This window comes from Glycine soja, chromosome 15, assembly GCF_004193775.1.
Source record: "Glycine soja cultivar W05 chromosome 15, ASM419377v2, whole genome shotgun sequence".
In the NCBI taxonomy this organism is placed as follows: domain Eukaryota; kingdom Viridiplantae; phylum Streptophyta; class Magnoliopsida; order Fabales; family Fabaceae; genus Glycine; species Glycine soja.
In genome coordinates, this window is record NC_041016.1 from 26,410,388 (window position 1) to 26,423,705 (window position 13,318).

The following is a 13,318-nucleotide window of genomic DNA, read 5'->3' on the forward strand; positions in this document are numbered from 1 at the left end:
ATTGTTTGTAGTATTTGTGCAGAGATCTTGTTCGTAATTCACTCTGATTTTGATGTAGGTGCAGGTTCTGATCCTTCTAGTTCTCTTTCAATAGTCGTCAACCTTCCTTTACCTTCCACCATTTTGCCACCTTCCTTGGAGCTGAAATTGCTAGCAGAGCACCTTAAGTATGCATATTTAGATGAGGCTCAGAAGCTTCCATTCATCATATCTAGCAGCCTTTCACTTGAGCATGAGGATAAGTTGCTGGATGTTTTGAGAGGCCACAAAAAGGCCATTGGGTGGACACTTATTGACCTTCCTAGAATAAATCCTTCCATATGCATGCATATGGAAGGATGATTCCAGGTCTATAAGGCAACCACAAAGGAGATTGAATCCCGCCATTCTTAATGTGGTGAAGAATGAGGTGATGAAGCTACTAGCTACAAGGATCATTTATCCTATTTCAGATAGCATATGGGTTTGACCTATCCAAGTGGTCCATAAGAAGTCAAGCATCACTGTTGTGAGGAACTGGGATAATGAGTTAATTTGGACTTGAGTGGCCAACAATTGGTGAGTTTGCATTGATTATAGGAGACTGAACCAGGTAACTCACAAGGGTCACTTCCCTCTCCCATTCATTGATCAGGTTCTAGAGAGGTTGGCAGGTAAATCACATTATTGTTTTCTTGATGATTTTTTAGGTTACATGCAGATTCATATTGCACCAGAGGACCAGGACAAGATCACATTCTCTTGTCCATTCGGCACAATTGCCCACACTAGGATGTCCTTTGGCCTATGCAACGCTCTTGGCACCTTCTAAAGGTGTATGTCGAGTATCTTTTCTGATTTATTATAGAGTTGCATGAAGGTGTTTATGAATGATTTCACTGCTTATGGTTCTTCCTTTGATGCATGTTTAGATAGCCTTTCTAGAGTTCTTGACCGATGCATTGAGACTAACCTTGTTCTTAACTTTAAAAAATGTCATTTTATGGTCCATAAAGGTATAGTCTTTGGGCATTTGGTCTCTAGTAGAGGTATTTAGGTCAATTAGGCCAAGATTGATGTTATTACTTCTTTTCCTTATCTTGCTTTCATGCGGGAAGTACATTATTTTCTTGGACAAGCAGGTTTATAGGATATTCATTTAAGATTTTAGCAAGATTGTCATGCCATTGTCCAAGCTTCTTTAGAAGGACGTAGATTTTGTGCTTGACTAGCCTTGTAGAGAGGCAATTGAGGAGCTAAGGAGGAGGCTTACTATCATATGTAATTGCTTACGCTTCACGCACTCTGGAGACAACTCAAGTCAACTACACCACCACCAAAAAAGAGCTTTTAGCTATTGTTTTTGCATTAGATAAATTCAGATCTTATTTACTTTGCTCCCATATTACTGTTTATATTGACCATGCAGCCTTAAGGTACCTACTAAAGAAGCCTGATGCTAAACCTAGTAGAGAGGCAGTTGAGGAGCTGAGGAGGAGGCTTACTACCTCTTCTATCATGCAGCCACCATATTAGGAGCTGCCATTTGAGCTCATGTGTGATGCTTCCAATTATGCACTTGGGATTTTTTTGTCGTAGAGAGTTGATAGACTATCACATGTAATTGCTTATGCTTCATGCACTCTAGATGCAACCCAAGTCAACTACACCACAACCACCAAAAAAGAGCTTTTAGCTATTGTTTTTGCATTAGATAAATTCAGATCTTATTTTCTTTATTCCCATATTACTATTTATACTGACCATGCAGCCTTGAGGTACTTGTTGTAGAAGCCTAACGCTAAACCTAGATTGATCATGTGGAAGCTTCTTCTTCAAGAGTTTGATATTTATATCAGAGATATGAGTGGTGCAGAAAACATGGTGGCTAATCATTTGAGTAGGATTAAGGGACATGTTGATTCCCTCCCTATTAGGGATAACTTCCCTGATGAGCATTTGATGTAGTTGCATTCATCATATGTCACACCTTGGTTTGCTGATATTGTGAATTTCATTGTTGCATTTGTTGTCCCATTTGATGCATCTAGGTCTTAAATAGATAAACTTAAGAGAAATGTCAAATACTATGTGTGGGATGATCTTTATTTGTGGAGGTTTGGTAGTGATCAAGTAATTTGCAGGTGCGTGCCTGATCATCAAATTCAGTTTATTCACTAGTTTTGCCATGGCACACCTATCAATGGTCATTTTGGTCCTCAACTGACCGTTAGGAGGATTTTAGACTGTGGATTCTATTGGCCCACCATTTTTAGAGATGCTCATCATTTTTCCACCACCTGTGAGCGGTGTTAGAGAGCAGGAGGGACCATTACACATAGGCATGAGATGACCTAGCAGCCTATTATTTTGTGAGATTTTTTATGTTTGGGATATAGATTTTATGGGTCCTTTTCCTAGTTCTCATGGTTTTTCATATATTTTACTTATTGTTGATTATGTTTCTAGGTGGGTTGAAGCTAAGACCACCAGAACTAATGATTCTAAAGTTGTTATGTATTTTGTGAGATCTAACATTTTTTGCAGGTTTGGTGTGCCTAAAGCCATTATTAGTGACATGGGATCCACTTTTGTAATAGGTCATTGACATCCTTGCTCCAGAGGTATGGGGTTGTGCATAAAGTTGCTACAACTTAGCATCCCTAATCTAATGGGCAAAAAGAGGTTTTTAATAGAGAAATCAAGCAGGTGTTGTAGAAGGTAGTGTAGCCTAACAGGAAGGATTGGAACAAGCTACTTGAGGATGCTCTATGGGCCCACAAGACAGCTTACCAAACACCTTTAGGGATGTCTCCCTATAAGGTGGTTTTCGATAAGGCATGCCACCTTCCATTGGAGATTGAGCACCGTGCTTATTGGAAGGTGAAGAGTTGTAACATGACATTTGATGAAGCGGGTATGGAAAGGAAGCTTCAGTTGCAAGAACTTAAGGACATCCGCTTAGAAGCCTATGAGAACTCCAACATTTGCAAGGAGAAAGTGAAGAGGTTCCATGACTCTAGGATTCTTAGGAAGGAGTTCCATATTGGCCAAAAAGTACTCTTGTTTCACTTTCACCTCAAGCTTATTTCTGGTAAACTTTGATCTAGATGGGATGGTCCTTTTTGATGTAATCCTACCCCCCAAGGGCATTGGATAGAAGACTCTAAGAAGATTGGGCCAGAGAGACAATAAAACATACATTTTTCTATATTTTCATGTTGATTATTCTTACCAAAAAGTACAACAAACCTAAGGTGTCCCATATGAGCACCTAAGTTTGTAATTAAACTAAAAATAAGAACAAACCTACATAATGAGTCTCTATGTATGTGAATCATGAAGATGTTGGATGCATGAGTATTATACAAAAGAGGGTTGCACCACTCAACATATTCATCATACCACCTATCATAGGGATTTGGTGCCTCGTAATACCTATTTTGGGCACCAATAAAGCACAAGGATTTAATCTCTTACGAACCAAACCCTCATCCAATGACTCTTTTACTTGAGGAATAACCTCAAGCTCAAGAGGTATGGTAGTGCTAAGGGATGTTTCCCTTGATAGGAGAAGGTAGAAGGATTGTTGAAGGAGTTCTCTTTTGATATCCCTTTTTATTGCAAAATGGTTTTCCTTCTTAACAATCTTCTCGGAGGAACCCTTTTCCTCTTTTTCCTTCCCCTTGGCCTTTGAAGACAAGGCCTTACTATCCTTCTTTTTTTTTTTCTAGTTTTTCTTCCTCATCCCTTTTATATTTCATAGTTAGTTGATCTTTGGCCACCCGTGAAGGTGTTTGAGGATGCAACACAAACTTTGTTCCAAGGTGGGTGAGGGTTATATCATTAGTTAGGCCATTATAGATGATTTTCCTATCATATTTCCATGGCCTACCTAAGAGAAGGTGTCCTGCCTCCATAGGAACTACATCACAAATCACTTCATCCTTATATGTTCCAGTGGAGAAGGGCACTTTCACTTGTTTATTGACTATCATCTCCCCTTGCTCATTGAGCCATTGAAGTTTTTAAGGCTTTGGATGGGGAGTGATGGCAAGGCTCAACTTAGAGACTAATCTTGTGCTACAACAATTGCAACATGAATCACTATCTACAATGATAGAGCATGTGTTATAAAAAAATTTTAGACCTTGTGTGAAAAATATTCTCTCTTTGAGATTCGATCAAGTCACAAGTTTGGCCTCCTAGAAGCCTTCTGACCATTAAAAGATACCCTTCCTCTAGGGGGTAAATTTCTTCACTAGATTCTTCCCCTTTTACTTCTTCACTTTCACTAGAGGAAGGTGAAGTAGTAGCCTCATCTTGGCTACTATAAATGTCTTGGTCTCTCATAATCATGGTTTTCTTGGTGGGACATTGAGAAAGCAATGTATCCTCTTCCAAGACATTTAAAGCATTTTATAGAGCTAGTCTTAGGGGGTTGATTTTCTATTGTCTTCCCCTTATCATCTTTGGGCTTAGAAGGTGCAGCCCCTAAGATGCCTTCACCTTGGTCTTTCTTTGGATAAGAGTGAGAGCCATAAGATTTTGAATTAGGCTTCCTTTTAAGTTGTTGCTCTACCCTTATGCAAAGTTGGACTAGGTCATCTAGGTCCTTATATGGAAGGAGATCAACCTTGTCCCTCACTTCCATATTAAGCCCACTAAGGAACCTTGCTATACTTGTTATTTCCTCCTCCCTAAGCCCAGCTCTCAAAAGGAGTAGTTCCATTTGTTGCCTATACTCTTCAACACTCATACTCCCTTGTCTAAGCCTTTGGAGCTTGTCATGAGCTTCCTTTCATAGTAGGAGGGGATGTGCCTCTTGCTAAGGGCACTTTTCAAGTCATTCCAATACTGTACTGGAGGATCCTCATAAATCCTTCATTCCCTAACAAGGGAAGTCCACCAATAGACTGCATACCCTTGGAAGCTAAGGGTAGCCAAAGGAACCTTCCTTTCCTCACTTGTATGACAACAAGCAAAGAGTTTCTTAACCTTCATTTCCCAATCTAAATAAGCCTCTACATTGTCCTTCCCATGGAAGTATGGGAAGTTAATGTTATCCTCTTGAGGTTTTCTTTCCTTTTCTCTCCTATGGGAGTGAGGTCTAGGATGTGACCTATGCCTTCCTTTATAATAGTCACTAAGTTCTTCACTTATGCTCATTATTTTTCTTCTTTCTTCCTCTCTTATTTGTTCTCTCTCAACTTTATTTATTTCTACCCTCTCTTTTCCTTTTTCTTTTCTTTCTAGTTTTTCTTTCCATAACTTGAGGGAACTCAACTCATCTAAAATTCTAGATAGAGGATCCTTATGACTAGTACCCTCACCATTAACACTAGATGAATGATGACTCATGTTGGTTCCTAAGTTGTGGTTCTTTCTTGTTGGGGGTTTGTAAAAGGTAAAAGCTAGGGTTCAAAAGAACTCAAGATAATTGTGATAAGAAAGAAGAAAGTATTATGTAATTACAAGATAAACTAGGCGTGACTAGTAAAGAAAAAGAAGCTATGAAAGTAAGAAAGAAATTAAAGTGCAAGAAATGTAAACTAGGCGGATCCTAGGAGTGTATGGATGACCATATTTAAGGTTCCCAACAAAACACTCACTATCCTAAGGGAAAATTGCCTAAAATTATTACACACAAATGGAAGTTTGGTAACCTATTGGAGGCTCCCAACACACTTCCAGTGAAAGGCCTTTTTGTTACAAAACTTGAAAGCAATGAAGGTAAGTAAATTACCAATTATAAAATTACGAAACGATCCTCAATTTTGGTGGTTGTTCTCTCTTTGGTGATTCACTAAATTTGGAGTGCTTCTTAGTCCAATAGCTCTTAAGGTGGTTGGTCCTTTGCTTCTTGACTCAAATTCTTCAAGGGATGACACCAATCCTCCTTTCCAATTCCCTATATGGCAACTCACAAACAAGGAAACAAAGAGACAAACAATAACCAAAGGCCAAAAAATGAAATGAAAGCTAAACCAATAGAGTTTTAAAAAGACAAATTTTCAAGGATTATTCAACAATTAAAGCAATGAAAAGCACACAAAAGCAAGCTAGGACTCAAAGAGAAACCTAGAATGGTTCTAGAGTAGAGTAAAAAAAACTAAAAAAATAAGACTCAAGAAACCTCTAGTTTTGGCACTTTTTTCACACTAATTTTCAATTGAAATTTCAAAACTAATATTGGTATAAAATCGGCACCAATTATAGAACAAATTTCGAGCCAAAACAACAAGCACACTTCCCTTTCACTTCTTTTTTTCCTGGACACTGATTTTCCTACCAACTTGTGTGATTTTTTGTATTTTTTCCTTTTATTCAAATCACTTGGCTCTTTTTTTTAATTTTGATCCAGATGTCTAGAAAATTCAGTAAAAAGTTCAGCTCAAAATTCGCAGTGACCAATTCTCAGTAAGTTTTACAAGTATGTATTTTCAAGCTACCAACACCAGCGATTTCAACCTAGAAATCAAGAGTAGTGCTTATGTTGCTTAAGGCTTGGATAGTTACAATTTGTGTTTGCTTATGCTCAATTGTCTTGAATAACACAATTCAAGAGAGCTTAAGTCTTATTTTGATTCACAAATTCAGCCACAACTCAACACCACAACTCAATTTTTTCAAAGGCATCATGTAGGAAACTTAGAAAGTAAAAAAAAAAAAAGTTCAACAACAAGACTACTTCTAGGAATTGATTTAGAACATGTTATGAACTAAATAACATGCATGAATTAGACTCAAAATTCAAAATATAGGCTAAGAATGAAAAGAATACATGAACAAATGTATCTCGAATTCAATCAACAAAATCAAAATTCAACACAAACTTAGAACATAATGTGACAATTATTATGACTAAACATGACTCTAAGACAGCATGGATTAAGTGACTTACTTAGATTTTTGTGTTTTTTTTCTAATCAATATTTTGGAAGAAAATTTAGATCTAAAGGTTCAGCACAAGAAGATTATGACTAAAAAATGATAGAACCTAAAATCAACACAAAAACATGATTCAAGAGTATATCTATAAAATTTGAACCATAGAAATGCAAGAACAAGTGTAGATCTAAGATTTAATCGGTTTATTTTTTTGAATCTACTCTAAACAGCACCAAACCACAAGAAAATGGAGGATATACATGGAAAATAAGATGAAGAACAAGGAATTAAAGTGAATTGACCGAACAAAAAGATAGAGGGAGCAAAAGAACATCACCTAGACGAAGATGCTCTTGATACCACATGATGTAGCTCCATGTGAAGCTTGCAGGCCTTGGATCTTCTTCATCAATGGATTCCTTTGCTTCTTGAAGATCAATGGTAGCGGAATGGAGAAAGAGGAAAGGTGACTGGAGACGCCACTTCAAGGAGAAGATGAATCAAGAAAAAGCTCACCAGCATAGGAAGCCATGGATAAGAGCTTGAAGGTAGGAAAAGATGAGTGAAGGGAGAGGGAGAGAATGAGCATGAAATTTTATGCCTCAAATGAGGTCTGAACTTTGAAGTGTAATTCTCAAATGATAAAAGTTGAAAAAATACACACACAAGGCCTCTATTTATAGCCTAAGTGTCGCACAAAATTGGAGGGAAATTTGAATTTCTATTCAAATTTCACTTGAATTTGAATTTGTGGAGCCAAATTTGGAGCCAAAATTTCACTAATTATGATTAGTGAATTTCAGTGATGGTTAAGCCCACTAATCCAAGATCAAATCTAAGATTCTCCACTAAGTGTACTTCGGTATCATGAGGCATGTAAAGCATGAAGGACATGCACAAATGTGACTATATGATGTGGCAATGGGGTATAGCAAACAAATGCTCACCTCCCCCTTAGGCTGGTCTGAAATTTAATTGGATTGGGCTTCTCCCAATTCAATTAAATTTATCTCCCAACACACAAATCAAATAGTGCACTTAATGCATGTGAAATTACAAAACTACCCCTGATAAAAAAAACTAGTCTAGGTGCCCTAAAATACAAGGGCTGAAAAATCCTACATTACTAGGGTACCCTCCCTACAATATGGAGCCCTAAATACAAGGCCAAAAAAATAATGAAACCCTAATCTAATATGTACAATGATAAGTGGTCTCATACTTAGCCCATGGGCCCAAAATCTACCCTAAGGCTCGTGAAAACCCTAGGGCCTTCTCTTGCCTCTCTGGCCTAATTTTCTTGGAGTCTTCTATCCAATGCCCTTGGGGGATAGGATTGCATCACTTTTTTTATTACTAATGTTTTTTCCCATGGTGCAGTTGAGATTAAAAATGAAGTTATTGGTAAAGTCTTCAAAGTGAATGGTCACCAACTCAAGCTTTTTCATGAGAGCCCCCAAGTGGAGGAGGAAGTTATGGAGGACCTCTCTTTGGTTGTGCCAATTCTATGTGATGATGTGTCTTGAATGACACTTGAGGAGTTTCCTTCCCTTTTCTTTTATATGTTGTCTTTTTGTTTGCATTTCATTACATGCTCACATTGAGAATAATATGCATTTCAAGTGTGGGGGGAGGGTTTAGAAAAAATTTATTTTTTATTTTTTTGTGTTCTGTTTTTTGTTTTCTATATTTTGTTTTCTTTTTTGTCTATATTTTGTTTCTATTTTTTTGTATTTGTATGTTGTTTATGTTTTGTTGTTGTTCTCTGTTTTCCTGTATTTGTTTTGTTTTTGTTCTGTTTCTAGATTGCCTTAGTCCATTCATGCTCTTTCATGTGTGATTTCACTCATCTGCTAGATTACACTAGGTTTTTTTGCTTTTCTTATCTTGTCATTCCTTGTTGCACATGCATTGATTGAGATGATTTAGGACTTCTTTCTTTTAGTCATTAGCCAAATAAATATACCTTGCATTGATATCCATTGCCACCCTATTTAAGCCTTTAGCCACTTCTTTCATTTTGTAGCTCATTACAAGCCAAAAAGTAGAAAATCATGTTTTCCTAAAATTTAGGGGGGGGGGGGTATTGGAATTGTTTTGGGAGTGAGTTACAAACAAGTGTGGGGGATTTGTACTTTATTTTATGAAAGTTCCTTTGTCTCTGTCATTCCATTTTCTTGTGACTTGTTGAAAAGGAAAAAAAAGAGTACAAAAGAAAAACAAATGAAGAAAATAAAAAAATGTAAACAATAAAAGAAAAGGAAAAATGGGAGTATAAAAGCAAAAGTTAAAAAAAAAAATTACAAACAAGAGAAGAAAAAAATGAATGAGAAAAACATGTGTTGTGGTTCATTTTCATTCTTGTAAGTTCTTGTTATTTTAATTTTATTGATCTCCACTTTGTTCTTTGTTTCTATCCCTCTTTTTACTTATTAATTTATTCCCCATTGTCCCTCTTTTCCCTTAGTTTTATCCTAAATATCCTTCTCTATCCACCCTTACCTAAGTCATACATTAGAAGCCAATAGAAGTCCTTTTGATCTTTTGATACTTGTGTATTTCAAGTTGAATGGATTTGAATCTTGTCAAAATTTGGATGTGCCAGTCACATGTGGTGTTTGAGTGTAAACACAAACGCATACACATTTGATAAGGTTGAGTGTTGTTCTTTGAGATATTTCTATCACCATGGTACATTCTTAATTTTGACTTGACTACTTGTTCGCTTTGTATTTTGTGATCATGTGTTTATGGATTGTTTGTTACCTTGAGACCATTCTTCCATTTTCCATCTCTCTCATTTTTGTGCATTGTTAGGATCCATTGAAAAATATGTGTACCTTATTCATACCTTTCTTTTAGTTGTGGCTATTTTTTAGTTTGATTTCTTTTTCTTAATCTTTCATTTAGTTTTGATCAGGAGTGCAAAAGATAAAGTGTGGGGGAATTTGATTGATCATTCGTAGTTTAATATTTTTCTATTCTTCTTAACTCAATTGATATCTTCTTGAATCTTATTTTCTCACCTTAACTCAGTTTTGGTCTTAGGCAAATGATTGAGCTTAATTGAAAATAGTAGCTAAATTTCAGATTTTGTGCTTACTTGACCTATCTTCCTTGTGCATGGCCTAGAGGACACTACAAAACTCCCAATGGAACATGTGAGTAGTCCCTAGAAAGATAAGAAATCAATCTTAAATTTTGGTACAAATAAGCTTTGGCCAATTCTGTCATCTCGAGGGTCAAATTGAGCTTGGAAGTAAGAACCTCTACACTTGAATAATTGAGTTGCGAGTTTGGGCTTTTGTTTGTGTAATTAGTTTAATTAATTTGTTAGGTAGTTAGTTAATTAGTTAGGTAGTCAGTTACTTAGTTACTAACACTTTATATATTAGTGTTATCTAATTAGTTAGTGACAGAACTTCACTAAGAACTTCATTTTGTACAAAACATGTTGTGTAAGCTTTCTTTTTTCTCTCTTTTTCTCTTAATTATTCTTCGTTCTTCTTCATCTTTTCACTTTTGTTCCACCATTCTCTTGCATAAAAATTCCTGGTTTCTCCATTGGGGATGATCGTGGAGGATTAAACAATTAATCAATCCAATGATCCACTCTAAGCAAGACTGAATTTGAGTTCTGGTTTGAAATTTCTATTGTTTGGGAATGTTCTTCTTTCTCTTCAATCCTATTTTTGTTTTTCATGATTGTGATTATGTTTAGGATTGAAAAAAAATTAGGTTATGTATTCATTTCCTAATTTGTAAATTCAATCACATATTATTTGGATGCACTTCCAACATAATTTGCGATTTCAAACAATTTAGATATTTGATTCGATTGTGTTGGATCAAGTGGCCTTAGAAAAATTAAGAAGGGGGGGTTGAATTAATTATGAACGTGTCTTGACTAATTAAAAAATTTATCCTTCTTAATGTTACTAGATTCAATTAGGCTTTACTACTAAGTTATGTGAAAGTAAAGAACAAAAACAATAACTTAGACAAAAGTATAGCGGAAATAAAAGTACACAGCGGAAATTAAAGAGTGTAGGGAAGAAGAAGACAAACACAAGATTTATACTGCTTCGGCCACAACCCGTGCTTACATCCAGTCCCCAAGCAACCACCGGTTCTTGAGATTTCCAATAACCTTGTAAAATCCTTTACAAGCAAAGATCCACAAGGGATGTACCCTCCCTTGTTCTCTTTGAACAACCAAGTGGATGTACGCTCCACTTGAACTGATCCACAAGAGACATACCCTCTCTTGTTCTCAGTATCACAACCCAAGTAGATGTACGCTCTACTTGTACCACAAAGGATGTACGCTCCAATGTGTTAAGACAAAGAATTCTTAGGCAGTTAGTCCCTTGAATCTTTGTAAAGGGAAACAAAAGATATTTCAGGCGGTTAGTCCTTTGAAATCTTTTGTTTAAAGGGAAAGGGAAGAATCAAAAGAATTCTCAGGTGGTTAGTCCTTTGAATCTTTTGTCAAGAGGGAGAAAGGAGAATCAAAATAATTCTCAAGTGGTTAGTCCTTTGAATCTTTTGGCAAAAGGGAGAAGGAAGAAAAGATAGCACACTTTTGTTTTCTGCAGAATTTCCACTTGTAGAAAAAACAAAGTTTAGAAAGCTTTTTGGCAAAGAAAAAGCAATGGGCAATGGTTAGATAAAGATTGTGAAAAAGAATTGTGTGGAAGAATATCATACATTTATTAAACGTGTGCCAAAGTCATGCTTTTATAGACTCTTCATGTCTGGTCAAAGAAACCATTGGAAGAGTTGTGACTTTAGAGAAAACCATGTTAAGAGTTATAACTCTTAACTTTTTCTTCAAAACTGTTCACTGGTAATCGATTACCACAAAGGTGTAATCGATTACACAATGTGTTTTATGAAAAGTTGTGACTCTTCACAATTGGATTTGAATTCCAACGTTCAGATTCACTTGTAATTGATTACTAATATAGTGTAATCGATTACACTATTTGAAAATCATTTTGGAACGTTATAAATCATTTGAAAACATTTTGAAAACCAAACTGGTCACTGGTAATCGATACTGATAACAGGTAATCGATTACCAGAGAGTAATCACTCTGGTAACTTAGAAAATTTGAGAAAATTCTTTTGTAAAACAAACCTGTGCTATTTTGTTTTTGAAAAATTCTTTTAATACTTATCCTATATGAAGTCTTGACTTGTTGCTTCTTGATTTCTTCTCTTGAATCTGTTGGATCAAGTGGCCTCAGAATAATTAAGAAGGGGGGGGGGTTGAATTAATTATGAACGTGTCTTGACTAATTAAAAATTTATCCTTCTTAATGTTATTAGATTCAATTAGGCTTTACTACTAAGTTATGAGGAAGTAAAGACCAAAAACAATAACTTAGACAAAAGTAAAGCGGAAATAAAAGTACACAGCAGAAAAGTAAAGAGTGTAGGGAAGAAGAAGACAAACACAAGATTTATACTGGTTCGGCCACAACCCGTGCCTACATCCAGTCCCCAAGCAACCACCGTTTCTTGAGATTTCCAATAACCTTGTGTCATACCCTAATTTCGTTTGGGGACTATTGCTTGATGGCATGCAACCTTTGATTGACCGCTTCGAAGTACTTGGCACCCTTTGTTGCACAATATGTGAAGTCCCAAGACGCCCCGTAAATCAAAAGGAAGCGTGATTACGCCATCCGTGAAATTCCGTAATTTGATAGAAACCAAAAGGAAGTATTGTTACGCAATCCGTGAGTTTCCGTAACTTTTTTTCAAAAGCTAAAAAAGAGTAAATACATGATCCATAAGGTTCCGTAACCTTACGGAAAGAAAATAAGTGTCGTTACGAAATTCGTAAATTTTCGTAACGTTACGGAAAAAGAATCACCAAAAAAGTAAAGGGGTGTATTTAGTAAAAAAAAAGGGTGCAAATAGCAACCAGACCCACTTGGGCCTTCCAGATTCTTCCTCCAGAAGGCGATTGCTTTTGGAGGAAGCAACCTGGCTCACCTGGGCGAGCTGAGCTCGCCTGGGCGAGCTGGGTGGCAAGCTCCTCCCCTATTTTGCTATAAATAGGGGGAGGAATGAAGAAGGAAGGGGTTCAGCCTTCTTGGCACTTTGTATTCACTTGAAATTGCTGAGGAAAATTGTTTCCGTGAAGAAAATCCAAGCCGAGGCTCCTCTATAACGTTTCCGTGGGTAATTACGCGGAGATTTTCAACCGTTCTTCGACATTCATCGTTCGTTCTTCGTTTTCCTTCGGTCTTCAACCGATAAGTACCCCAAACCAAGCTTTTCAATTCATTCTATGTACCCGTGGTGGTCCCCATTTGTTTCGTGTACTTTTATTCTCATTTTCATTTACTTTCTGTACCCTCTTTTGATGTGCTTCAGTCATTTATTTAAGTCATTTCTCGTCTAATCAAAAAATAAAATAAATTTCCACTGATCA

General features: G+C 36.5%; 1 protein-coding gene across 1 annotated transcript; it reads left to right on the plus strand.

The window, feature by feature from the left end:
* Positions 1-2,787: 2,787 nt before the first annotated feature.
* Positions 2,788-8,396, plus strand: LOC114386022. The gene is made up of 2 exons (XM_028346034.1): positions 2,788-3,073; positions 8,251-8,396. Exons 1-2 carry the CDS (start codon positions 2,788-2,790, stop codon positions 8,394-8,396), a joined length of 432 nt encoding a protein of 143 aa, XP_028201835.1.
* Positions 8,397-13,318: the final 4,922 nt, after the last annotated feature.

What these genes read in the sequence shown, in the direction of transcription:
- LOC114386022 (XM_028346034.1), top strand. Translation starts at nt 2,788, where the DNA reads ATGTCTCCCTATAAGGTGGTTTTCGATAAGGCATGCCACCTTCCATTG. An exon ending in TCACCTCAAGCTTATTTCTG is followed by an intron (nt 3,074 to 8,250) that starts GTAAACTTTGAT and finishes CCCATGGTGCAG; the next exon opens with TTGAGATTAAAAATGAAGTT.